General features: G+C 44.6%; 2 protein-coding genes and 1 long non-coding RNA gene across 10 annotated transcripts in view; 1 reads left to right on the top strand and 2 right to left on the bottom strand.

Annotated features, from left to right (window-relative positions):
- The window catches only part of LOC100331338 (GTPase IMAP family member 7-like), a 217,413-nt gene that overhangs the window by 132,539 nt on the left and 60,964 nt on the right, over window positions 1–23,910 (top strand). The gene's annotated exons all lie outside the window — the stretch shown is intronic.
- On the bottom strand, window positions 1,509–9,973 carry LOC141381078 (uncharacterized). Of its 3 annotated transcripts, none has more exons than XR_012400682.1 (11): window positions 9,569–9,973; window positions 9,147–9,329; window positions 8,194–8,248; window positions 8,083–8,118; window positions 6,634–6,658; window positions 6,220–6,550; window positions 6,019–6,080; window positions 5,597–5,694; window positions 5,371–5,512; window positions 4,521–4,638; window positions 1,509–3,012 (listed from the first exon to the last, which is right to left on the bottom strand). It is a non-coding gene; the product is annotated as an uncharacterized lncRNA (long non-coding RNA). The 3 variants fall into 3 exon arrangements; XR_012400683.1 differs by having other exon boundaries at window positions 5,371–5,441; window positions 5,560–5,694; XR_012400684.1 differs by having other exon boundaries at window positions 5,371–5,446; window positions 5,560–5,694.
- Window positions 15,773–21,988, bottom strand: zgc:153921. Of its 6 annotated transcripts, XM_073934328.1 has the most exons (6): window positions 21,844–21,912; window positions 21,339–21,462; window positions 20,741–21,211; window positions 20,004–20,128; window positions 17,496–17,944; window positions 15,773–17,384 (listed from the first exon to the last, which is right to left on the bottom strand). In XM_073934328.1, the coding sequence occupies exons 5-6, from the start codon at window positions 17,584–17,586 to the stop codon at window positions 15,943–15,945; spliced, it is 1,533 nt and encodes a 510-aa protein (XP_073790429.1). In that variant the 5' UTR covers window positions 17,587–17,944; window positions 20,004–20,128; window positions 20,741–21,211; window positions 21,339–21,462; window positions 21,844–21,912; the 3' UTR covers window positions 15,773–15,942. The 6 variants fall into 6 exon arrangements, with proteins under 6 accessions (XP_073790429.1, NP_001104722.2, NP_001352827.1 ...); NM_001111252.2 differs by lacking the exon at window positions 20,004–20,128 and having other exon boundaries at window positions 17,496–17,576; window positions 21,118–21,211; window positions 21,339–21,431; window positions 21,844–21,988; NM_001365898.1 differs by lacking the exon at window positions 20,004–20,128 and having other exon boundaries at window positions 17,496–17,576; window positions 21,118–21,211; window positions 21,339–21,457; window positions 21,844–21,988.

Consider the following 23,910-nt stretch of genomic DNA (forward strand, 5'->3'; position numbering starts at 1 on the left):
TATTTGTTTGGGCAGAACTACAAAACTAAATGTAGTTTGGTCATGTATAAATATCATTATAATAACCATATTGAATAAATATTATTGTCACTATAAGCCTACATCATGCTGATGATCAAAAACACGATGTCATCATATCTCCTGCGCTTGTCTTCTGACCGAGTGCATCTTAAACTACATGACTGACACTCCTCATAGAAGCAGACATTCTGTATCATCTGTAAAATAAAGACTTGCAGGTTGAGGAAACAGCACAGGAGGAAGTTGCCGCGGGCCGTGATGCAGATTAAAAGTAAAAAAGAAGAATATTTATATGGACAGGTCGGTAATGGAACAGACAGGAATATATTGATCTGTGCTCCGCTGCAGACTGCAGACGCAAAAGGCAAATGCCTGCTCATCCATCTGCTCTCCCGCGCATGAGAAACAGGCGTGACTCTCGACTATTCTGATCATAAGAAGATCATCAGCCCAGCGGGAAACTGCAGTTCTGCCAGATGGCCAGTCCGCCCCTGGCCACAACAGGAAAAAAAACTGCAACTGCGTTAATTGCGTACATTTTTTTAACGTGTTAAATATTTCAAATTAATCGCATGCGTTAACACACTCATTTTGACAGCACTAATATATATATATATTTGTTATTTTATTACTTTTGTACTTGTTATTGGTATATATTTTTGTTATTTACATATGAAAGGAATAACAATTTCTTTTAGGAAGTGTAACGGAGGCCAGCAGGTAAACCTCACTCCTCTGACCTCTAAAGGTGCTCTAGCGATAGACTATAGAGGTCATGGTCTTTAGCCTCCTTGGTAGATCAACTGAATCCCATGCGGAAGGTTGATGGCTCGATAGCAGCTCGGAGCGGGCTGGGTGGTGTAGGTTACTCAATGACTGGAGCACAAATTGTGTATGGGGTCAATTTGACATCAAGACAAACGAACATGGTTTGCTGGGCTGAAGAAACAGCGGCCACGAAATGAAACCAGACGTTCATCCGCAGTGATGTGGGGAACTGGATTGTAAAGAAAGAGCAATCGCAGGACCCACTGGTCCCACACATGCTGTATTGCTGTATTTCACGTTCTCTTCTGCCCTCACTGGTGAAAAATAAATATGCTTAGTATACTTGGATCTGGATTATTGTCAGTATATTTTAATTGCATTAATGATAAGATAACTTAAAGTGTGACATTTTGGACATATTAATTTTGTGCTAAGTTTATTTTAGTTGTAATAAAATTGCACTAAAGTACAATTTTAAGTGTATTTAGTGTACTTTTGTGTGCTAAATTGGAAAAACTTTAAGTATATTTAGTACACTTTAAATAAACATAACATGTATGCTAATTTCATGCTTGCTTAGTGATATTAAAGTGTATTTTTTCTGTATTACAATTAGAAATTAACTATGAGTGCATTTAAAACACACACACAATAGACCATAAATATATCAGTTTTCTTACCAAATATATGTTCAATGCAACTTCAATAAAAGTCAAACACACAATTCAAACTGTTTTTATTAAGACCTCAGAAGGGTTTAAATGTTTTACAGAATCATTAAAAAATATAATTTTTAGTCTATTAAAATAGTACAAAATACTGCAGAAAATGTCCTTCTGTACAAAACATTTAAGAACAGATCTTTTAAAATGCCATGATATTGCAGAAAGTCCATGAATGTGCAAAGTCTGCACAAAATGTAGTGTGCTTCAACAAACAAGTGCACAACAAACATCAAATCTCACCATATCCTTATAGTGGAGCCTTTCATTAATGCACAATCTCAATTCTACACCTTAGAAGGGCTAATGCATTCACATGAAGAGGTCCAGTGTCCCAATTCTCTTTATTAGCTTGGTGGTTTAGGGGTAAAGGGAAGGGCCACACAGCCCTTCAAATGAAGATTTTTCAAGACCACAATACAAATGAAGAGGTATGAGAGTTTTCTCTGACTACTCCAGCAACATGGATGTAAAAACCGAGCAAAGCAACTCACAAAAGTAATAAAAATTGTGCATAAATAAGAGTTTTTACAACAAAGCAGCTGCTTTATTACATTCATGTTAATGTTTTACCTTCAAAAATCTACTAAAATTTACCTAAGGATAGTCCCTTAATAACCACTGCAAAATATTACTCAGCACATTGTTTATTCTTATTGTCAGAAATGTCTGCTGGGAGTGAAATAGCTTTTTACAGCACATCTGGTATAATATACTGTTGTTTTTCAGTTCATATACAGAAGATTAGCGTCAACACTCACACAGTGCTTTACACTCAAGTTCTATATGATTCAGAAATGCTCACTGCATGGAGCTTGCAATATACGCTAGTGATGACACAGCGATGTGAGCAATTCTTAGGGGGATATTTGCACCCCTATTCCCCGTAACACTCTGTTTCAAGGGCCAAAGAGAAGGCAAAGGGAAAGTGGTATAAAATAGAATTGAGATTGGGCCTGAACCTCATCAGTTTTGGATTTCTGTGGTATTTGGAAATAATTTTCCAAAATTAGTTTAAATAGATGAAGAAAAAAGCCATAATATTTAAAACTGTGTAACATTCCAGCATGTCAGGCGGGGATGAGAGTAGTGGTAAAATGGTAGTGTAGTTATAATTAAAAGTTAAATCAAAGCTGATTCACTTCAGTTTAATACAACTGTCACTGTTGAAGGAAGATCCATTAAAGAGCAACTCTGTCAGCTCTGACCAAGCAAGCCAGAGGGACAGTGGACAGAAGCAAAACTCCAACGGTTGATGGAAATAAAGAACAAACTTAAAAGAAAGCAGGCTCAGGGACCAATTCTCTTCTGGCCAAACATATAGGGTAGAGCTGTGGTCTAAAAGACTCTGGAAGGCTTGAGAACGATGTATGTCCATCATGGAGAAGGTGCTGGTTTGAGTCGGTCACCGGCAGGTCTTCAGGATAGCCCATGCAATCAATGCAGAAACTCGTCTGTCAGGCATGCTCTTGCCTCATCCATGATCAGCACAGCATCTGCTCTGCATACATTAGACATTTACAGCAGACAGCATGTCAGTGATGATAGCATATGTCACATTTAGAGCATTATAATAGCATTATAAGACAAAAATTATCTTATTTTTATTAAAAAACAAGCCAAATTAAAGACTAAAATCACTCTATAATAATGTAGAACAGCTTAACTGTATTATTTTTAGCAATAATGTTATTTTTTATTCAGTACTCCCTGACATGTAGGCAGATAAAGGAAATACAAAATGAATAATTTAACTAAATGAATCAACCCAAGCTCATTCCGGAAACGTAGCCCCGCGGACGTTTCTGGAGACCGCGATTTACGTGGCCAGAGGTACGTAAAGGCTGCGTTTGGATTTTTTCGAGCGAACACCGCGGGGCGGTGTGGCGCCGCTCCGCCCCTCCTCTACGCCCTCGCCGGCCGACGGCTCGCCTCCGAGTGGAGGGCTTTCCCAACGCAATCAGTTTGTCCGCCTAGCTCACAGCGTTGCGTCGGCGGAGCGGAGGCCCCGGACGAGGAGGAGGAGGAGCCGGAGCCGGAGCTCGCCGCGGTGGACGACGACCGGGATCGAGTCCGGGGAACAGCAGGTTCCGGAAATCAGGTGAGACGAAAAACGGAATCCAAAAAATAAGGGGGAGAACGCGGCGGGATCCGAAAACGCGGTCGAAGTCGAAGACGAGGGCTTTTGCTTTTTTTTTTTTTTTTTCGATCCGGCGGCTTTTCGCGCGTGAAAAATATAGTATACTACAATATAAATATAGTATACTTAGTATTACTAGTATGCTTAGTATACTTGGATCTGGACTAATTGTCAGTATATTTTAAGTGCATTAATGATAAGATTACTTAAAGTGTGACATTTTGGACATATTCATTTTGTGCTAAGTATATTTTAGTTGTAATAAAATTGCACTAAAGTACAATTTTAAGTGTATTTAGAGTACTTTTGTGTGCTAAATTGGAACAACTTTAAGTATATTTAGTACACTTTAAATAAACATAACATGTATGCTAATTTCATGCTTGCTTAGTGATATTAAAGTGTATTTTTTCTGTATTACAATTAGAAATTAATTATGAGTGCATTTAAAACACACACACACACACACACACACACACACACACACACACAATATACCATAACGACCGGGATCGAGTCCGGGGAACAGCAGGTTCCGGAAATCAGGTGAGACGAAAAACGGAATCCAAAAAATAAGGGGGAGAACGCGGCGGGATCCGAAAACGCGGTCGAAGTCGAAGATGAGGGCTTTTGCTTTTTTTTTTTTTTTTCGATCCGGCGGCTTTTCGCGCGAGAACGGCTCGAGACGCGAAAAAGCGCGCACAGCGGCCTCTCGCGGATCCGCGAAAACAAAAAAACGCTCGAATACGTACCTCCCGGGACGTAAAACGCGGTCCGCTGAAACGTCCGCGGGGCTACGTTTCCACAATGAGCCCGGGTTGAAATTAATTTAAAAGGTGATGATGTACAGAATATATGAGCTGGTTGACCTTGCCTGTGAGAGTCCAACTTGTCCTTTGAGGATTCAATGGCAGACGTCTGTGTGTGTGTGTGTGTGTGTGTGTGTGTGTGTGTGTGTGTGTGTGTGTGCGCATCTTGCCGGAGTTGCTGAGGCAAAAAGAGAAACTCATGACTTTTTACCCTTTTATACATTTTGGGACAGTATGAGAATCAGACAGAGAAATCAGGAACAAATGAGAAATAAGCGAAATTATTATCAATTATTATGTTTTGCACAACATAAAAAGCAATCACTATGCCACTAAAGCTCATTAGGTGGTCAAGATTACACAAAAGGCAGCAAAAATAAACTGTTTGAATATATTTTATACAGTAATTCTTACATTTTTCTTGAGCTAAAACATGACTTATCTAGTGAAATAAAGAAATACAGGTTTGCAACGAAGTGTGAATAAAACAAATATCAGATATGTGTACATGCCTGTATTTACTAATACACTTTCTTTTAAAAAAGAATTGTCAGATTGGATTGAATGATTATTCAAATTATTTTAACTAATTATAGGTAATTCTCCTTAAAATGATCATTTAGTTATTTTCTCACCCTCACATTACAAACAAACCTGCATATACAGTACAGAATAAAGAGTTGTTATAACATCAACATTAACGCTACTTGACGATAGTAAGAGAACACATTCAGTCGGTTGGAAACATTAATGTTATGCATATGTTTCACATAATAAAGTGAAAAAAGAGAGATTAAAGTGAATATCACACATTCACAAACGTGTTTTGCATTTCACTTCATTTGTGCTGTCCAGTATAAATTTCCCTCTTTATAAAGTATTTGCAATGACTTGTATCTATTACACTCACCTGAATACTGAAGTTCACATTCGGTCTCAATCCAGCATAAGAGCTCCATCCTTTTAAGAACAGCATCCTCTCTGGTCTCCAGCACATACACACAAATTAAGTCTATCGTATTAGAGATGACTGCTGGTGCTCCTATACATTCCTAAAACAAAACAAACCCTCAAGTACAATATTAAATGTAGACTTTACCTTAAATTCCAGAGTGCAAAAGCCATTTTCAGCATACTTCAAATTCAGACCAGATCCAGCTGTGAAATCCAGATGAGATCCCACGATCACTTGATCCTCCAAGGAATAAGACTGTTGTGTAATGTTGTAGTATTGCTGGAAAAGGAAAGACTGAGTTTGTGAATAATTAAATTTGTTTGTACAAATAAGTTGACATTCACATTCCATACACTGCCTATTAAAATTTCCAGTTAAAATTGCTAATAAACACAAAAACTATATTTAAAAAAAAAATCTGTGGCTAATATTTACTCAGCACTTGGTAGCCAACTAGCCTAGCTGTGGTTGTTTTTAACACCAGATTTTTTTTTGTTTTTAATGTTGGAAGAAAAGGAGTTTGTACATTAAACTGCTCACACAAATCTGTAAACAACTGGACAATTAAAAATCTAATGAAAATGAGGAAGACATCAACATTACCTTCAAGCAGGGGCGTAGCACCAAATTCTGGGTCCTGTACCCTCTCAATGTCAGTGGGCCCCCTACACATTTTTTTTTAATTATTTGAATATAAACATGCACAAATAGTGTTTTAATCTATAATCAAATCAGATTATAATAATGACTGGTTCTTTCATTCACCACCAAATTGATGCATTTGGCCTACTTGTGCTCAAATACCTTTAAACCGTAGACTACATCGGGTTTGTGTGCTGACATTTTGATCCATGATACTGATGCAAGTTTTGATTTAAAAACATTTATTTTTGAACAGGATATATTTTGAAATAAATAATGTCATTGACATCAATTAGAGGGGCCAATTAATTCGAAATAGGCTACAAAAAAAAATAATAATAAAAAATTGGTGGGATTTCAAAGGGCCCTCTCCCTAGACGGAGCCCTGGGTAGTCAGGTCCAATTTTCCCCCCACTACCACGCCCATGCCTTCAAGCGAGGGGTGGCATCACACTTTTTCAACATCCATGGCTGAGGCGCAAGGCTGCAAAAGCTGATGAATATAATAAGAGGTAAAATAAACTCAACATTTGATAATCTAAATCTATAGTACCACCATACCATCTGTACACTCACCATGCACTATAGCCATTATGTACACCTAAACCGCAAAAATAAAATAAAATATACAATCAGTGACTCTATACAGTAACATCTCATTAGTAAATGTTAGTAATGCATTACAATGACCCTTAAGAAATAGACAATTAACATGTACTATGCTAATGTTAGCTTAAAAATACAACTGAACGGGGTATATGCACACAGACTTTAAAATTTTCAGTCAGACAGCTTTAGCGCATCACTGCCAACATGAAAATCTGAATAATCTTAAAAGACTAAATGCTAAACAATTATTCACTGTGTATTACAGTTTTTCTCAGCCGCGTTTCTCACAGCACCAGTGCATTTCTGCACAACAGTTAATGCATTTCTCAAAACAATTAGTACAAACTGCAAAACCTAGCTGATAATCTGCAAAAGCGCATCACATGCTCAAAATGGAGAGCTCATTCCTCAAAAGCAAGTATTGATGTCAATCAAAATGTCAGTATCATCAAAATGAAAAGTCCTGACACCATTGTTCATGAACAATATAGTCAAATGGTTTTGTCATGTTTTCATTATAAGTTTACTCTGGACATTTTTCAATGCAGAAAAGTCAGACGTTGGTGACACTTGCTGAAAATGCTCAAGACAGCCCTGTATACTATTAGCACAGCCATTTGAAAACTACAGTAAAGTTGGACATCACTGCATTTAGTGTGGTATCTGAGTACAAGACACTGAATATGTATGTTTCACATTTTTACTCTGCATTTGATCTTTACAATCCTAATTTATTCACAGCATTGTGCAAAAGAATAAACACACTCTTATTTACAACAAACAAACTCCCTTTGGGTTGAACTGTGCACAACCTATACAATATTGCAGTACATATTGGAACTGAGCCTACAGCATACACAGGTCTGTAAATCATTCATCAAATTGTTCAATTTTAAAGACATTTTCAAGAAAATAAAGATTTAAATTAATTTTTATAGAGTTTGCTTGACCGGTTTTGACATCAAGTTCAACATTTTTGTATGTAATGACTCCAGTAATGAAATGAGGACTGTTAGTTTAATATGTAATGACTATTCAGCATTAACAAGTTTAGTTCATTTTGCCTGACGTGACATAAGCAGATGATAATGTTATAAACAGCAGAGAGTTCAATGAAAGCATTTGATGCATATCCGAAAGCATTTGCAGTTTGACGAAAGAAATGAGAAACTGCTACTAGGATGTGCACAAATGACTAATTGTTTTGAGAAATGCATGACCTGTTGTGCAAATGTAAAAAGTATTGCGAGAAATGCACCAAAGCCACTGAGAAAAACTGTAACTACTGTTATGTTACAAAAACAAAAACAACTGACCACTGTTATGTGGTTAATTTACTTTGCATTTGCCATAATCTATGACAGTAACATTTATTGGTTGATGATGGTCATAATGACTACGTGAAGGCCGGCTTACCTTGACTGTATTCCACATGGTCACTTCAATGTTGTGCTGAAATAGAGAATGCAGTTAACACTAATTCATTTAAAGTTAAGAGAAATTTCGTGTTTTCATAATGACACTTACTTTAACTTATCCCTCATGGTCATGTGAAGTACCTCACCTTCACTTCAATGTTGTGCTAAAATAGAGAGGGCAGTTAACAGTTAAAGTTAACAGAAAATCACCTTTCTTTTCTCTGTAACTAACGTTATGCTAAAAAAACTCTAATAGTGTTACCTCACAAGCACTAACGCTAACTTACAAGCGCAGTCTGTTAATTACTTGTTTAAAAATAACGTCACAACTAAAAATAACTTACATGGTTAATTCTGTTAAATGACATGCACTGTACAGAAATATACACAAAACAACCATTTAACTGAACTGGACATTTCAACGCTTACCGTGGATAAATCTGTTAAGTCATCAACGGGTATGGGTATGGTTCAAATGAGGCGTTATATACATTATATTACTGTGATTTTTTACAGTTGAATCCAGTAAAGGGATACTATAACATTGCGAGTTTCTGGGAATTGTTTTAACAGTGTATGTTTGCACGCTATTTACAAATGCTTTAAATGGATAGACGATAGATAGATAGATAGATAGATAGATAGATAGATAGATAGATAGATAGATAGATAGATAGATAGATAGATAGATAGATAGAGAATTTAACAAAATATAAAACTTATTGAAATAATGTGCTTTGAACATTCTTACAAGTTAATTTTCAAAGCACAGTTAAAATAATACTAAAATATATTACCATCAAATGCTAAATAAATACACTTGTAAAAAATAAACTAAGCATGTAATTAAAGTGCATTTTTCTAAAATATATTTTTAGAAAATATACTAAATTACAATAATTTTTAAGTGTGTTAAAAGCTATATATAAAAGTATGGTTATAATAATTATTAATATATTTAAATTAAGTATACATTTTAATTAGTATACTTTCAATGTACTATTGGAATAAAAAATATATTTGCAAAACAATTTAGTATACTTTTTTTTCACCAGGGCTTACCCATCATGGCCTCTCAATCATCCCCCACCACCGCATGGCTCTATCACCGTCTCTCCACTTCACCTATAGCTGGGGTGTGTGGTGAAGCACTGGCGCTGTTGTCCTGTGGCTGCCGTCACATCATGCAAGAGGAGCTGCACACTGGTGGTGTTGTGGAGAGACCCTCATCATGATTGTGAAGCACTTTGGGTATTTTACAGGAGAGAGAGGAATGCAGCCTTATATAGCAAAGTAAAAGTAAATGATTTTTTCTGTAAAAATGTACTAGAGTAAAGATACACATTACATTACATCAAGCTTTACACTCATCACATCTGATGATGTGACAATAAAAGTGATTTGATTTACACATCTTTAAATGTACTCAAAAAGTGCGTCACTCAACAATTTTATATAAGTAAATGTAATTTGCTACTACTCACCTCTGTCTCCTTTACAGTTGTTGTCTGGCCTGTGTATGTTGGTTCCCCCTCCTCAAATGTTGCTGGATATTGGCTTGAACTGGAACACGCTGTTGTTGCAGCAACTTAAATAATGCTTGCACTCTCCTTGCAACAGTAGAGAAACTCACAACCCATCTTGAGTTAAAACCCCTCTTGTAAAAGAGCAACCTGGAGAATGTTCGAGGTTACAGAAGTAACCCTTCGTTCCCCGAGGAGGGGAATGGAAGTGCTATAAGTGGATTTGATGTTAAAATCCACGTATGGGAGGATTCGGTTCAGAAGCCGCTTGTCTGCAAGAGTATTGAACGGGCCAATGAAAGCAATGAATTGGTAGCGTAAGCTTGCACAGGTGTGCTGCATTGCCAATTAACTGAGCATATAAGCACACCTGGCACCAGCAGGTGCTATCCTTTTAAGCTGAAGAGACTTTTAAACAGCTAAGGGACAGTCATTATGGCGACGGAGTATAGCACTTCCGTTCCCCTCCTCGGGGAACAAAGGGTTACTTCTGTAACCTCGAACATTCCCCTTCAGTTGGGGAACTCCAGTGCTATAAGTGGATTTGATGTTCTAAATCCACGTATGGGAGCCATTGAAAACGCCATAATGACTGCACCTTACCAACGCCTCCGATGAGAGGGCAGTCAGGCAAGCGTGACGTACCCAAATCATGGCAGGCGCGGTCCTCCAATGTGCCCTTGGCCCTAACTTATCCCCACTTCAAAAGAAGCTTTACGGAATACGTATTTTTTTTTGGGAGTCGCTAGCGTCTAGATAATTCTAAGAATATATGACAGTACGTTGGGAAGCGTGCAATCCCGGTAGGGAGGACGCTGCGGAGTCCATCCGCACCCAATAGGGAGACAAATGGAATAACATATGGAGTAACCCTAAGGAGGGGGAGTGCGCATAAGAAGGTGGTTAGGGGATAGGGAAGGCACGGGTCCACCCAGGGGGGGGGACTTAACCGTGGCGCAATAAGCATATGGGATCGCCAGAGGGGATAGCACATAGCCGGCACCTATACCCAAAAACGCGGGCTGACCAGAGGGCAGACCTAACGTAGTGGGCCAGCAAGTGACTCCTCCGCTGAGTAAGTGCTGGGGGCCTCGGAGGAATCTGCAGGGCTCACCGAACGGGGAACTTTACTGACAGACAGGAAGGTGCACATCTCTCCGTGTTAGGGAAAAAGGCACCGCAAGCGTATTACAACACCCCACCAAATTGTTTCCTCAATAACCAAGGGTTACCTAATACCCTTGAGGAAACCGCCTCTACTCGCAGATTGTAAAATCTTGCAAATGTGTTGGGTGTCGCCCAGCCCACAGCTCTACAAATGTCTGTTAAAGAGGCGCCACGTGCACGTGCCCAAGAGGATGCAACGCTCCGAGTGGAGTGCGCACGCACTCCCGGGGGACGCGGCTGACCTCTGCTCAAATAAGCACATGAAATGGCCTCCACAATGCAGTGGGATAATCTTTGTTTGGATACGGCACTTCCCTGCTGCCGTCCGCCATAACAGCCAAAGAGCTGCTCAGAGGATCTAAAGTACTGAGTACGGTCCACATAATGTGCATGGCGCAAACTGGACAAAGTAAGGAAAGGGCTGGGTCTGCCTCCTCCGGGGGCAGCGCTTGCAGGGTTACTACCTGGTCTCTAAAGGGAGTGGTAGGAACTTTGGGAACATAACCCGGGCGGGGTCTCAGGATAACTTGAGAAAAATCCTGCCCGAATTCCAGGCTCGAGTCACTGACCGAAAATGCCTCCAGGTCCCCGACCCTCCTAATGGAGGCCAACGCGACCAGCAGAGCTGTCTTCAGGGACAGAAATCTTAAGGATACTGAATCGAGTGGCTCGAAGGGATCAGATCGCAGGCTCGTGAGAACGAGGGCGAGATCCCAAGAGGGCGTGAGAGGGGGCGAGATGGATTAATTCGCCTAGCACCTCTGAGGAACCGGATGATGAGGTTATGCTTTCCCACGGTGCCGCCAGCCACCGCGTCATGTGAGTGGAGGGCGACAGCCTGCTATCCAGCTTCTCTTGAAGGAAAGAGAGCACAACACTGATCTGGCAAGTTCGGGGGTCTTCTCTGATGGAGAGACACACCATTTAGTGAATAGACTCCACTTCAGGGCGTAGGCGCGCCTCGTGGAGGGGGCTCTAGCCTGAGTGATGGTATTAACCACCGCAGACGGCAGGTTACCTAAGTCTTCCTCGTGTCTAGGGACCACCCTGTCCCTGAGAGAGTAGGTCCTCTCTCAAAGGGATCCGCCAGGGGAGGGCCGTCGCGAGGAGGGAGAGCTCTGATATCCAGGTCCGGTTGGGCCAGAGGGGCGCAACTAGTAGAACCTGCTCCTCGTCCTCCCTGACCTTGCACAGTAGCTGCGCGATTAGGCTCACTGGGGGAAACGCATACTTGCGAGTGCCCCGAGGCCAGCTGTGGGCCAGTGCATCCGTGCCGACAGTGCCCTCGGTCAGGGAAAAGAACAACTGGCAATGAGCGTTCTCGGGGGAGGCAAACAGATCGATCTGGGCCTCCCCGAATCGTGCCCATATCAGCTGAACAGACTCGGGGTGGAATCTCCATTCTCCAGAGTGAATCTGCTGCCGTGAGAGCGCATCGGCTGCACTAATGAGCATACCTGGGATGTGAATGGTGCGCAGCGATTTCAGCTGCGGGTGACTCCAGAGGAGCAGACGGCGGGCGAGCTGAGACATGCGGCGAGAGCGCATACCCCCCATGCGGTTGATATACGCTGCCGCCACCGCCGCCGTACTGTCCGTCCTGACCAGCACGTGTTGCTGCTCCAACACCGGAGAAAAACGGTGGAGAGCGAGGAACACTGCCAACAGCTCTAGGCGATTGATATGGCAATACAGCTGGGCACCTTTCCACAGGCCCACAGCTGCATGCCCGAGACACGGAGCTCCCCAGCCCGTGTTGGAAGCATCTGTTGAGATAACAACATGACTGGACGCCTGTCCCAGAGGCACACCGGCCTGCAGGAACGAGGGGTCGTTCCAGGGGCTGAGGGTGTGGCGACAGCGCAGTAACAGAGACTCGGTGTGTGCCCGCATGCCATGCACGTCTTGGAACTCTATCAAGAATCCAGTGCTGAAGTGGTCTCATATGGAGCAGTCCGAGCGGCGTGACAGCCGCAGCGGATGCCATCTGCCCCAGGAGCCTCTGAAAGTATTTCAGTGGGAATCACTACTTTGCTGTCGAGCTCCCTCAGACAGTTCAGCAACAGGCAAGCGCGCTCTCCGGAGAGGCGCTACCATGGTGACCAAGTCCAGCTCCATCCCGAGAAAAGAGATACTCTGCACCGGGGCAAGTTTGCTCTTTTCCCAGTTGACCTGCAACCCCAATAGGCGAAGATGCCGGAGCACCTCATCTCTGTGCATAGTCAATTGCTCCCGTGAGTGGGCTAAAATCAGCCAATCTTCGAGATAATTGAGTATGCGGATGCCTGTGAGCCGAAGGGGCGCTAAGGCACCCTCTGCGAGTTTGGTGAAGACCCGCGGAGACAGAGAGAGCCCGAAGGGGAGGACCTTGTATTGCCATGCTCGACCCTCGAACGTAAACCGCAGGAACTGACGGTGGCGCGGAAGAATGGAGACATGAAAATACGCGTCCTTCAGGTCTATGGCTGCAAACCAATCCTGAGGACGAACGCATCGGAGGATGCGCTTCTGTGTAAGCATTCTGAACGAAAGCTTGCGAAGGCAGCGGTTCAAAACGCGCAGATCTAGGATTGGCCGTGACCCACCGATCTTTTTGGGTACGATGAAGTACGGGCTGTAAAACCAGCTCTCCATCTCGGCTGGAGGAACTGGCTCGATTGCACCCTTCGCCATGAGGGCAGCAATCTCCTCTCGCAAGACAGGGGTGGACAGGGGATTGACCCTGGTGAAATACACGCCCGTGAACTTGGTAGGCCGTTTCGAGAACTGAAGGTCGTAGCGGAGTCTGATCATGCGTATGAGCCACCGCGAGGGGCTGGCCCACGCTAATCAGGCAGGCAGAGCCCTCGCTAATGGAGTCATTGCAGCAATCGCTGACTTACTAGTGGAGGGGCAGCGCGGGGCGGGTGTGCTGATCCGGGGAGCGCGAGGGTCCCACAGAAGAGCTGGAGGAGAGGGATTCGCTCTGGCTCCGCACCCTGACTCCGGAGAGGGGGCTTGGGGGCTGGGAGAAGGGAGACCGTCCCCCCAGAGCCCGTGAGCCGCTGGTGGAGCATGTAGACCCTGCGAGCTGAGAGGCGGCGCGTCCCAGACTGGCAGGGCTTGAGCTGTGACATCCGGGGGGGAAAAGTGCTCTTTTACCGAATTTTTGGTGGCACTGAAAAGTACCGTTGGGATATGGGCCCCGCCCTTTCTGCGGGGAAAGAGCAAATTTCCTCCTTTCCGGATGGCCTGTCTCAGGGACACTTCGCGGTCCGTTTACTGGACTTAGCGGTGCCCTGGGCAGGAGGGGCTGCCAGCTTCCTGGGAGGAGCAGCGGAGGTGGATGGCTCGGCGGACGGAGCGGGCTTACGGTCCTGCCGATAGATGACATTGCCCATCGCATCCGACTGCTCCTTCACCGCCTTGAATTCCTGGGTGAATTCACCGATGGTGTCGCCGAACAGGCCAGCCTGGGATATGGGTAAGTCAAGAAAGCGAACTTTGTCAACATTGCGCATATCAGCCAGGTTTAGCCAGAGGTGACGTTCCTGGACCACAAGTGTGGACATTGTCTTCCCCAGCGCACACGCGGCGGACTTAGTAGTCCGGAGAGCATAGTCGGTCGCGGTGCGCAGCTCGTGTAACAAGCCTGGGTTAGACCCACCCACAGAAGCAGCCTGGCCTGCAGCCTTGTAAGCTCTAGATCCGAGGGAGAAAGATAACCTACAGGCTTTAGACGGGAGACGGGGCGGACCGCGCCAAGTAGGGGCGCCACGCGGACAGAGATTGACCGCGATGGCGCGCTCCACAGGCGGGATCGCCTCATACCCCCTGGCAGCTCCACCATCCAGGGTGGTGAGGGCGGAGGTGGACGCCGCGCGGGCAGAGAAAGGTGCCCTCCAGGACTGCGTGACCCTACTGTGCACCTCCGGGAAGAAGGGGACGAGAGGCTTTAAAGGCTTCGTCTTCTGGTCCTCTACGTAACACCCGTCTAGTCGGTCCGGCCGCGGGGCTGGGGGATGAACCATCTCCAACCCGACGGCCGAAGCAGCCCGGGAAAGCACGGCCAACATGTCCGCTTCAGGATCCGTTTTGACGGCGCTCGCTTGTCCAGAGGGGGCGAGCTGGTCCGGATCATCGTCGGACAATGAAAGCCCACTCTCTGATGCTGCGGAAGACATCTGATCTCCGGTGTCAGCGAGCGTGAGAGCTACCATCTGATTAGACGGATCACTCCCACTACCCGAAGCTTGGATGGAGCGCATGGAGGAGCGAAAGGTCTGCGAACCCTAAGGCGGCGGATTATCTCCCGATGAAACCCTCAGATCTGCCCGAGCGCCCGCTGCAGAGCATGAGGCAACTGGGGTGGCTCGTTCTCTTACAAAAGTTAGCCGCGATCTCAACTGCGCGACGGTCATGGCATCACAGTGACGACATGAACCGCCACCGAGCACCACATTGACATGCTGGACCCCCAAACAGGTAATGCAGTGATCGTGTCCATCATCCGGAGCCAGGAAACCCCCGCAACCAGAAACGCACAGTTCCAGATCCAGTATGCCCCCCCCCTCCCCCCCGCGCTCTTCAGGCACCCTTGCTCCTGCAACCTCCCGCAAATCAATTGTGTCTCCCTTTGGAAATGACTTTTTCCAACTTGGAATGTCTGGCAATAACAAGATGGTGCAGGTCGGATACTTTACCCTTCCAAGATACCCTGAAAGACCTATCTGAGAGGCAAGAGCTGAAACACTGGAGTGCTCTTCCTGAAATGCCTATAGTGCTGAGGGTAGCCAAGAGAGTTTGGGGGTTCACTTTATTAAAAACATGTTGCAGATTCATTCGCTGACAGACCAGACTACGGAGCAGGTAGAGGACAGAGGAGGGGGGAGAGTGTTTTGAAGAGCAGGTGAGGTTTGGAGGAGTTATGAAGGGTGTTTTAGCATTGGACAGGAACTGTAATGATCAGCAGCATTGTTATTGAGTTTTCTTTTTTTATTAAATAAGGCACACAAGAAGGCAGTTTAGACACCATTTATTTATTTTGTATTTTTGTCAAAACATTGTGTTGAACAAACTCATCAGCCAAGAGAAAACTTGTGCTCAAGGGAATGATGTCTTAATTTTAGTAGAGAGCGATGCCTTTCACCAACTCTCAGCTTACTTTCAACAGTATCTGCTAGGTAACTCTAGTGTAAAATGAACCTTAAACCATCCTGTAACTTTTTATCTTTTAGTCTCCCTTGCTCAAAAACATAGAGGGAGGAGCCTGGAATTAATGGATCAGAGATGGCTGAAATAACAAGCCGGTTATTTCTTTCCACAAAATACATATGCCTTAAATATTTGAGCACCTTTATATTATACATCATATCTGCAATGGTATCAGAGTTATGAAACCATTTTCCGACAGATGCTGCAGATACCAGGTGTTGTTCCTCTTCTGGAGCATCAAACCTGTTCATTTTCACAAACTCCTGTAGGGCTGACAGATACGGGTCATCATACTTCAGAGAAGTGAAGGTCAAGCAGATTACTTGAGTAGAACTTGAACTACTGTAGACGTTCTGTGGCTCTTCAATGTTGACTCCTTCCAGTGAGTTGACCTGAGCAGTCAGGACACTGATCTCCTGCTTTGCCTCTTTCAACCACAGTTTCAGCTGGTCAGATCTAAATGGAGAATTTCTGTGTATCTTCAGGATGTCCTCCAGACTCTTCTCCTCCTTCTGTCCTCCTCGAATAGCAGGTAAAACCCGGCCGACTGCGCTCTGCAGCATTGACTTGTAAACCCTCATCGATTGGTAAAACGAGGTCAGCCGCTCTCGAATATCTCTGAATTTATTAGCCAGCCTATTTCCAGACAGTTCATTAAAAGTCCTCTCTGCTTCTGCCAAATCCTCCATTATTCCCTCAAGAGTGAAAGCCGCAACTGTACTGATTTCTCTCTCCACGCGAGCCGCTGCTGAGTTCAGGAGATGCAGCGGATACAGCCAGACCTTCACTGGGACTGCGTTCTGCTGGTTCAGCAAATTTGGCAGATCCTTATACAGCTTTATTGCCTCCTCAAATGTGGTTGGGCTCTGCCCAGGATTGATGTCACCATGATATGTGCAGGAGATTTTCTCAGCAGATTTCTTTTCAGAATCAGTCATTTTAAAAGCCGCATGTGTCTCCACGTTCATTGCAGACATCTTCCGTACCATGAGGTTCATTTCTGCCTCAATGTGTTCACTGTTCTCCTGTTCTGAAAGCATGCGATCAAACACCATGAAGGCCTGAGCTCCATACAGCACCCCCGTCACCACATGAGTTGCCGTTTTCTGCTCAAACACCTGAGGGTAGGTGATGGTGCCCAGGTGACTCATCGTGAGCTGATCGAATCGTGTGGTTGCACTGTAATGCATGGTAACTCTGGACTGTCGGGTTGAGGATTTGGTGTTACGCAGATATCTGGCAGATCCAGCCACTTCAACAAGCCCCCCCAGAAAACTGGCCTTCAGGGAACTACTGATATCCAGAAGATTGGATTTGCTTGAGAAAGAGTCAGAGCTGCTGAACTTCAGGTCTGTTCTGGTCTGAGGATGGCTGTTTAGATCTTCAGTCAGTAATTTATTATCCCAGAGCGTTACTCCTGAAATGAGAAGGGTTTTAATTCACTGAGGTATTTAATACTGCTGCAGCTCTAAATCAGACAGTCTGACATGTGCAATGAAGGAAACGCTGGTTTGGGCTGGTTCCTCACCTGGAATGAAGGAATCACTGCGGGCGTCATAAAGCATACCAGGATACAGAGGTCTTCCTAGAGCTGCCACTTGCAGTATCTCTGATGCCATGGTTGTTTATATATTAAAGAAGAGAAAACATTAGATAAATAACGATGAAGGATGACGAAAGATGAAGGTCGAGCTAAATCAAGACAAGATCATTTGAATTTACAGACAACTTTGAGTATTTATATTTAGCCAAGCGTTCAGTGTGTTCAGAACATCATTGTTACAACAGAAAGTTTTTTTCAGGTTTATTCCAGAGTGGTCTCACTTCTCTCTCTAGGGGTGTCAGGTCTCCTCTAAGCCGTGTCCAAAGGGCTGCAAATGTTCAGCAGTCTCAGCCCACAAAGACTGGGATCAGTAAGTTCATCAAAACACCAGCTAGCACTTGAAATGCTCTGGTTACTAAAGTAACCCTCTTTCCCTGAGGAGGGGAACGGAAATGCTATAAGTGGATTTAATCCACGTATGGGGATTTCGTTCAGAAAGCCAATCGTCTGAGAGGGTATATAAACAGGCCAATGAAATGCCAAATGAATTGGCAGCGTCAGCTTGCGCACCTGATGCTTGTTGCAATCAATTCAGCATATCAGCACAGGGAAGCAAGACAACGCTATCCTTTTAAGCTGATAAGACTGATACTTACAGCTAAGGAAGGATCATTATAGCAATGCTGTATAGCATTTCCATTCCCCTCCTCAGGGAACGAGGGTCTAGCGCCTCTGAGGAACCGGATGATGAGGTTATGCTTTCCCACGGTGCTGCCAACCACCGCGTCATGACAGCGGAGATGACAGCCACGTAACCTTGAGTGTGGAGGGCAACAGCCTGCTCTCCAGCTTCTTTTGAAGAAAAGAAAGCACAACGCTGATATGACAATTTTCAGGGGTCTTCTCTGCGAGAGACGCACCATTCAGTGAATAGACCCCACTTAAGAGCATAGGCGCTCAAGGAGGGGGCTCTAGCCTGAGTGATGGTATTAACCACCGCAGACGGTAGGTTACCTAAGTCTTCCTCGCGTCTAAGGACCACATGTGGAGGTTCCAAAGATCGGGGTGAGGATGCCAGATGGTGCCCTGTCCCTGAGAGAGTAGGTCCTCTCTCAAGGGGAACCGCCAGGGGAGGGCCGCCGGGAGGAGGGAGAGCTTTGACATCCAGGTCTGGTTGGGCCAGAGGGGCGCAACTAGCAAAACCTGTTCCTCGTCCTCCCTGACCTTGCACAGTAACTGAGCAAGCAAGCTCACTGGGGGAAACGCGTACTTGCTCATGCCCCGAGACCAGCTGTGAGCCAGTGCATCCGTGCCGAGAGAGCCCTCGGTCAGGGAAAAGAACAACTGGCATTGAGTGTTCTCAGGGGAAGCAAACAGATCGATCTGGGCTTCCCGAATCGCACCCATATCAGCTGAACAGACTCGGGGTGGAGTCTCCATTCTCGGGACGTAAGGCTGCCGTGAGAGCCCATCGGCTGCACAGTTGAGCTCGCCTGGAATGTGAATGGCGCACAGCGATTCAGCCACGCTTAACTCCAGGGAAAGAGACGACGGGCAAGCTGAGACAAGCGTCTAGAACGAATACCCCCCGTGCGGTTGATATACGCCACCGCCGCCGTGCTGTCCGTCCTGACCAGCACGTGCTGCTGCTTCAGCACCAGAAAAAAATGGTGGAGAGCAAGGAACACGGCCAACAGCTCTAGGCAATTGATATGCCAATGCAACTGGGTTCCTTTCCACAGGCCCGCAGCAGCATGCCCGCAGCACACAGCCCCCCAGCCTGTGCTGGAAGCATCTGTTGAAATAACAACATGACTGGACGCCTGTCCTAGAGGCACTCCGGCCTGTAGAAATGAGGGGTCGTTACAAGGGCTGAGGGCGCGGCGACACAGCGCAGTAACAGTGACTCGGTGTGTGCCCACGTGCCATGCGGGGGGGCGTTTTGCGAATTGAATTGCATAGCCAAGTCTGATTGTGCGTATGAGCCACCGCGAAGGGCTTGCCCGCGCTAACCAGGCAGGCAAAGCCCTCGCTAATAGACTCATCGCTACTATCGCTGACGTACCAGCAGTGGGGTAGCGCGGACTGGGTGTGCTGATCCGGGAAGCGCGAGGGTCCCGCGGAAGAGCTGGAGGCGAGAGAGTCACTTCACTTCATTTCTTTCCTCTTCTCCGGACGACCTGTCTCAGGTACGCTTCGCGGTCCATTACCGGATTTAACGGTGCACTGGGCAGGGGGGGCTGCCTGCTTTCAAGGTGCTCGACACACCCGCTTCGCCTAGTTCGAGCCTAGGCTAAGTCAGTTGGTGCTTCCAGCCGCAACCCATCTCTGGGAAACATCCACACACACACACTCATACACAACGGACAATTTAGCCAACCCAATACACCTGTACCGCATGTCTTTGGATTGTGGGGGAAACCGGAGCACCCGGAGGAAACCCACGGGAACGCAGGGAGAACATGCAAACTCCACACAGAAACGCCAACTGACCCAGCCGAGGCTTGAACCAACCACCATTTTGCTGTTAGGCGACAGCACTACCCACTGCAGCACTGTGCCGCCCCTAGTGTCATGTAATAGGCCAGGGGTGGCCAACCCTGTTCCTGGAGAGCCACCTTCCTGCAGATTTCAGCTGCAACCCATATCAAACACACCTGCCTGTAATGATCACGTGGTGTTCAGGTCCTAATTGATTGGTTCAGGTGTGTTTGATATGGGGAGCAACTGAAATCTGCAGGAAGGTGGCTCTCCAGGAACAGGGTTGGCCACCCTTGCAATAGGCAAATAACAAGCTGAAACAAATGTGTTAAGCACAAGAATGTATATGTTAAACCTAATACATTTCTTTCTGATTTACACATCTACATGCATCACATCTGATTTAGGTTCACAACTTGCAACATCCAGAGTAACGTGTCCAGAGTAAGAGCAACTGTGAGGGAGACCCCGTCCATCGCTCGACTGAGGGTCCACACTGAGCATCTCATCCGCAGCATGAAGCAACACAAGCTGGACAGTCATCATCTCTTTCTATTACATCAACCAGATTTACACAAAGGCTTGCCTTCTGCCCATTAGTAAAAGCTTTAGACGTTTTCACTGCAGTATAAATATTAATAATGACACGATGTTAAACATTTCCCTTACAGCGATGTGTTAAAATACAGCAATAAACAATTGATAAATAAGTTCAGCAGTGTTGTCTTGCTAATTGCTCCTCTGGAAGCTAAAAATAGACATAAGACTGGTGAACTCTGATCAGTTTCTAGATCAGAGAATGGAGGACGGAGGATCGAGGAAATGATTTAAGATTGTATTTGAGTTTGAGAAGGACTAAATGGCCTGCGATTCTCATGAACCAGCACAGGCTTCTCTGAAGCTAGAGCGTTCACTCATGTAGAAACCCAAGATCCTCCCCAAAAATACATGAAGAAACCCAGCAGATCGGCTGGGGAAATAGAGCTCACTGAATGAACAGAAGACTCAACAGCTTTCGTTTATTTAATATGACGTATTATTCACTGAGAAACAATGCAAACATACCCATCCCGCAATCACAGAGGATTAAAAATAGAAGGTCACAGTTGTTAACAGCACATCTTACCTGGACTCTTCTTAACTCTTCTCGATGTTAAGATGTGAAGTCCTGAGGTTTCTTCATTTGCAGACTCAGTCTCATCTCTGGCTTTTGATATTTCCTGTTTTAAAGAAACAGTCACTAAACTATTTCTTGAACAAATGTAAGTAAAGTGTGTCTGCAAACTTTTACGATAAAACCTCCTGCAATACATCTGATTACCATCATGTGTGATCAAGTGCCCTTACCTCGGTGTTGACTACAGCGAGCACCGCCAGCCATAGATAAACACACATGCTGATGCAGATCGGCTGCTTCAGGGACATCAGAAGTGACGCCATCTGGGGGAAGTTCACAAGGAGACCTACTGGACTAAAGTCAATAGACCAGACGCCTGAATGAATGTGTGCTGCAACATTACTCTAGAACCCAATACTGTCACAACTGGGTCATCTTTCAGACTCTCACAGAATGCTGCACTGAATTGTCTTGTTCACAAACTCTCAGCAAAATAAAGCAAAGAAACACACTGCGTCTCACTAACATGATCTGGAACTCTCTTTACACTGCAATTAGACTATAAATGACACAATATGAAGAAACTGCAGGACATTGCATTCTTTGCAGTCCAGTCATGATCAATTCATTTGATTAAAACAAATTTATAAAGTGTCTGTGATGACGTTTAAAAGAGCTGAGCTTTCTGAATAGTCTACTTGAGCTCTAAACACAAACAGCTGTTCCCATTCTTACCTGCAGTCTCTGTGTGTTCTTGATAGTTTAAGAGATGAGATCTTCAGTTAAAGTCCTCAGCAGAAATCTGAAGCTCGCCGGATCTCACAAGTGATATTTATCCTCTGAATAAACTGTCCTTTTGCCCTATAGAGGACCTGCACACTGCTGTACAAGCCAAAGTACACACTTGTCCAGGTACATGTCCTTGCAGTTATATGATCTTCTGTGAAGGCCTATCAGATCTAATCATTAGAGGGAGAGTTTGATTAAATATGAGAATTCTGTCAATAATTACTCACCCTCATGTTGATCCTTTACAGAAACAAACATTCAAGAGTTTCAGATAAAATGTGAGAACATTCTGCTCCGTACATAGACAGCGAGGGTCTTTCTCAAGCCTAAAGCTGCTTTAACAGGGGTCGTCACAGCGAAATGAACTGGCCCTTCCTGCCACAACCCTCAGTGTAGGGAAACACACACACACACACACTCTCACACTTTCTGTTCTTATTTAGTGGGTGAGTCAATATCTGGCGTGGCGAACATTGTTGATGTTTGGCTGCGTGCACGAGAGAGAAATGCCACCATATAAAGTGAAGTAAAGATTTTTTCCTCTCTAAAAATGTACTTGAGTGAGAATAATGCTGTGTTCACACACGACACAGAAGGAGTGTCAAGTGCGAGTGATTAACGTGTCACATTATTTACATTATTACAAGTTAATGCAAACGCGTGAATAGACATCCTGTGGCGCGATACACACGAATGGTGTGACACGAATGACGCTAATAGTGTGAATGGCGCACCACAAATGGCACAATATGCGCAATTGGTGTGGCGTGAATTGAGTGTTTTATGCGTTTGAAACGAGCGAATCGCTCAAGTTCAAAAATCTGAACTGAAGTGGACATTCGGGCGGTGTTAACCAATCAGGTGCTTGCTCTTGTGGGGGCGTGATTGTGGCATAAGCCTGTAGTTGGTGTCCTGGGGGAAATCCTCTAGCCGACACCTACAACAGTTCATCAAACTACACGGCTCAGGCAGAAGCACCAGCCTGATCTCACGAGAAAACGTAAGTATTTAAAGTTCTGCCAGTTTAGTGGCGAATTCGTATGAATTCAGTTGTACGAAATTGTATGATTTTAAAAAGGAGGCGTGGCAAATAACCCCACCCCTAAACCCAACCGTCATTGGGGGATTAGCAAATTGTACTAAATCGTATGAATTAGATTGTGCAAAATCCTATGAATTAGCCACTAAATTAAAAAGTTACCAATTGCTGTGAGATTGTGTTGGAAGCACCGCTGAAAGCCTCCATCATCCAGATACAGTTTCTGGAGGAGTTGATGAGTTCACAGAGCTGGGTGCACCTCTGAAAGGATATAATGAACTCAGACACAGCTCCTAACGTATCAATGCCGTTTTTCAGCCTTCATAAAGCACATAAACACTGTTATTTTCTTCATAAAATCCATGTAAACTGTAAAAAAGGCTGTAGCTTATAAGTGCAATTCTAACCTCTGTCTCTTGTCCTTCATGATGAGGCGTCCCGCACACCCCAGAACATGTTACCTGAGCCAATCAGCGTCCAGGATCTGTGACTACGCAGTTTAACAACGCCACACAGATTTTCAGTTTCTAGTGTAGAGACATGTAGACGGACGCTAAAGTTGGCGGGGGATAGTTAACAGACTGTTTTCATCACTGTTTGTCAGCTGTTGCCACAAGTGTTGTGCGTGAATGCAGAAGTTAACAATCCTGTAAATGACGAGAGCTGTTCTGAACTGTGAGTAGTTATTATGACCAAGACGTCGCCATGCCGCTAAACATGTGGGAGAGCGCTGATATTATGTAATTGTATTGTATTGCAATAAGGAGCATCTAAATGTTGATGATAAATCAGAAGTAAATCACAAATACATGACAATAAGATGATTTAATGACAATAATTCTCTATGGTTGCAACTGAATTTGTTACAAATAACTGTAAATTATGAAATGATAAAAACATATGATATTAATTGTACCCAGCTTAAATGTGAAATAAAGTTACCTCAGAAAGAGGGAGAGAGAGACAAAGAGAGC

Source organism: Danio rerio, chromosome 3, assembly GCF_049306965.1.
Source record: "Danio rerio strain Tuebingen ecotype United States chromosome 3, GRCz12tu, whole genome shotgun sequence".
In the NCBI taxonomy this organism is placed as follows: Eukaryota; Metazoa; Chordata; class Actinopteri; order Cypriniformes; family Danionidae; genus Danio; species Danio rerio.

Bases quoted from the DNA above. Each gene is read 5' to 3' on its own strand.
- zgc:153921 (NM_001111252.2), bottom strand. From the start codon at position 21,431: ATGGCGTCACTTCTGATGTCCCTGAAGCAGCCGATCTGCATCAGCATG. The intron at 21,212-21,338 runs GTAAGGGCACTT...TCTTTAAAACAG, and splicing joins TCGCTGTAGTCAACACCGAG to GAAATATCAAAAGCCAGAGA. The intron at 17,385-17,495 runs GTGAGGAACCAG...TTCTCATTTCAG, and splicing joins CAGTGATTCCTTCATTCCAG to GAGTAACGCTCTGGGATAAT.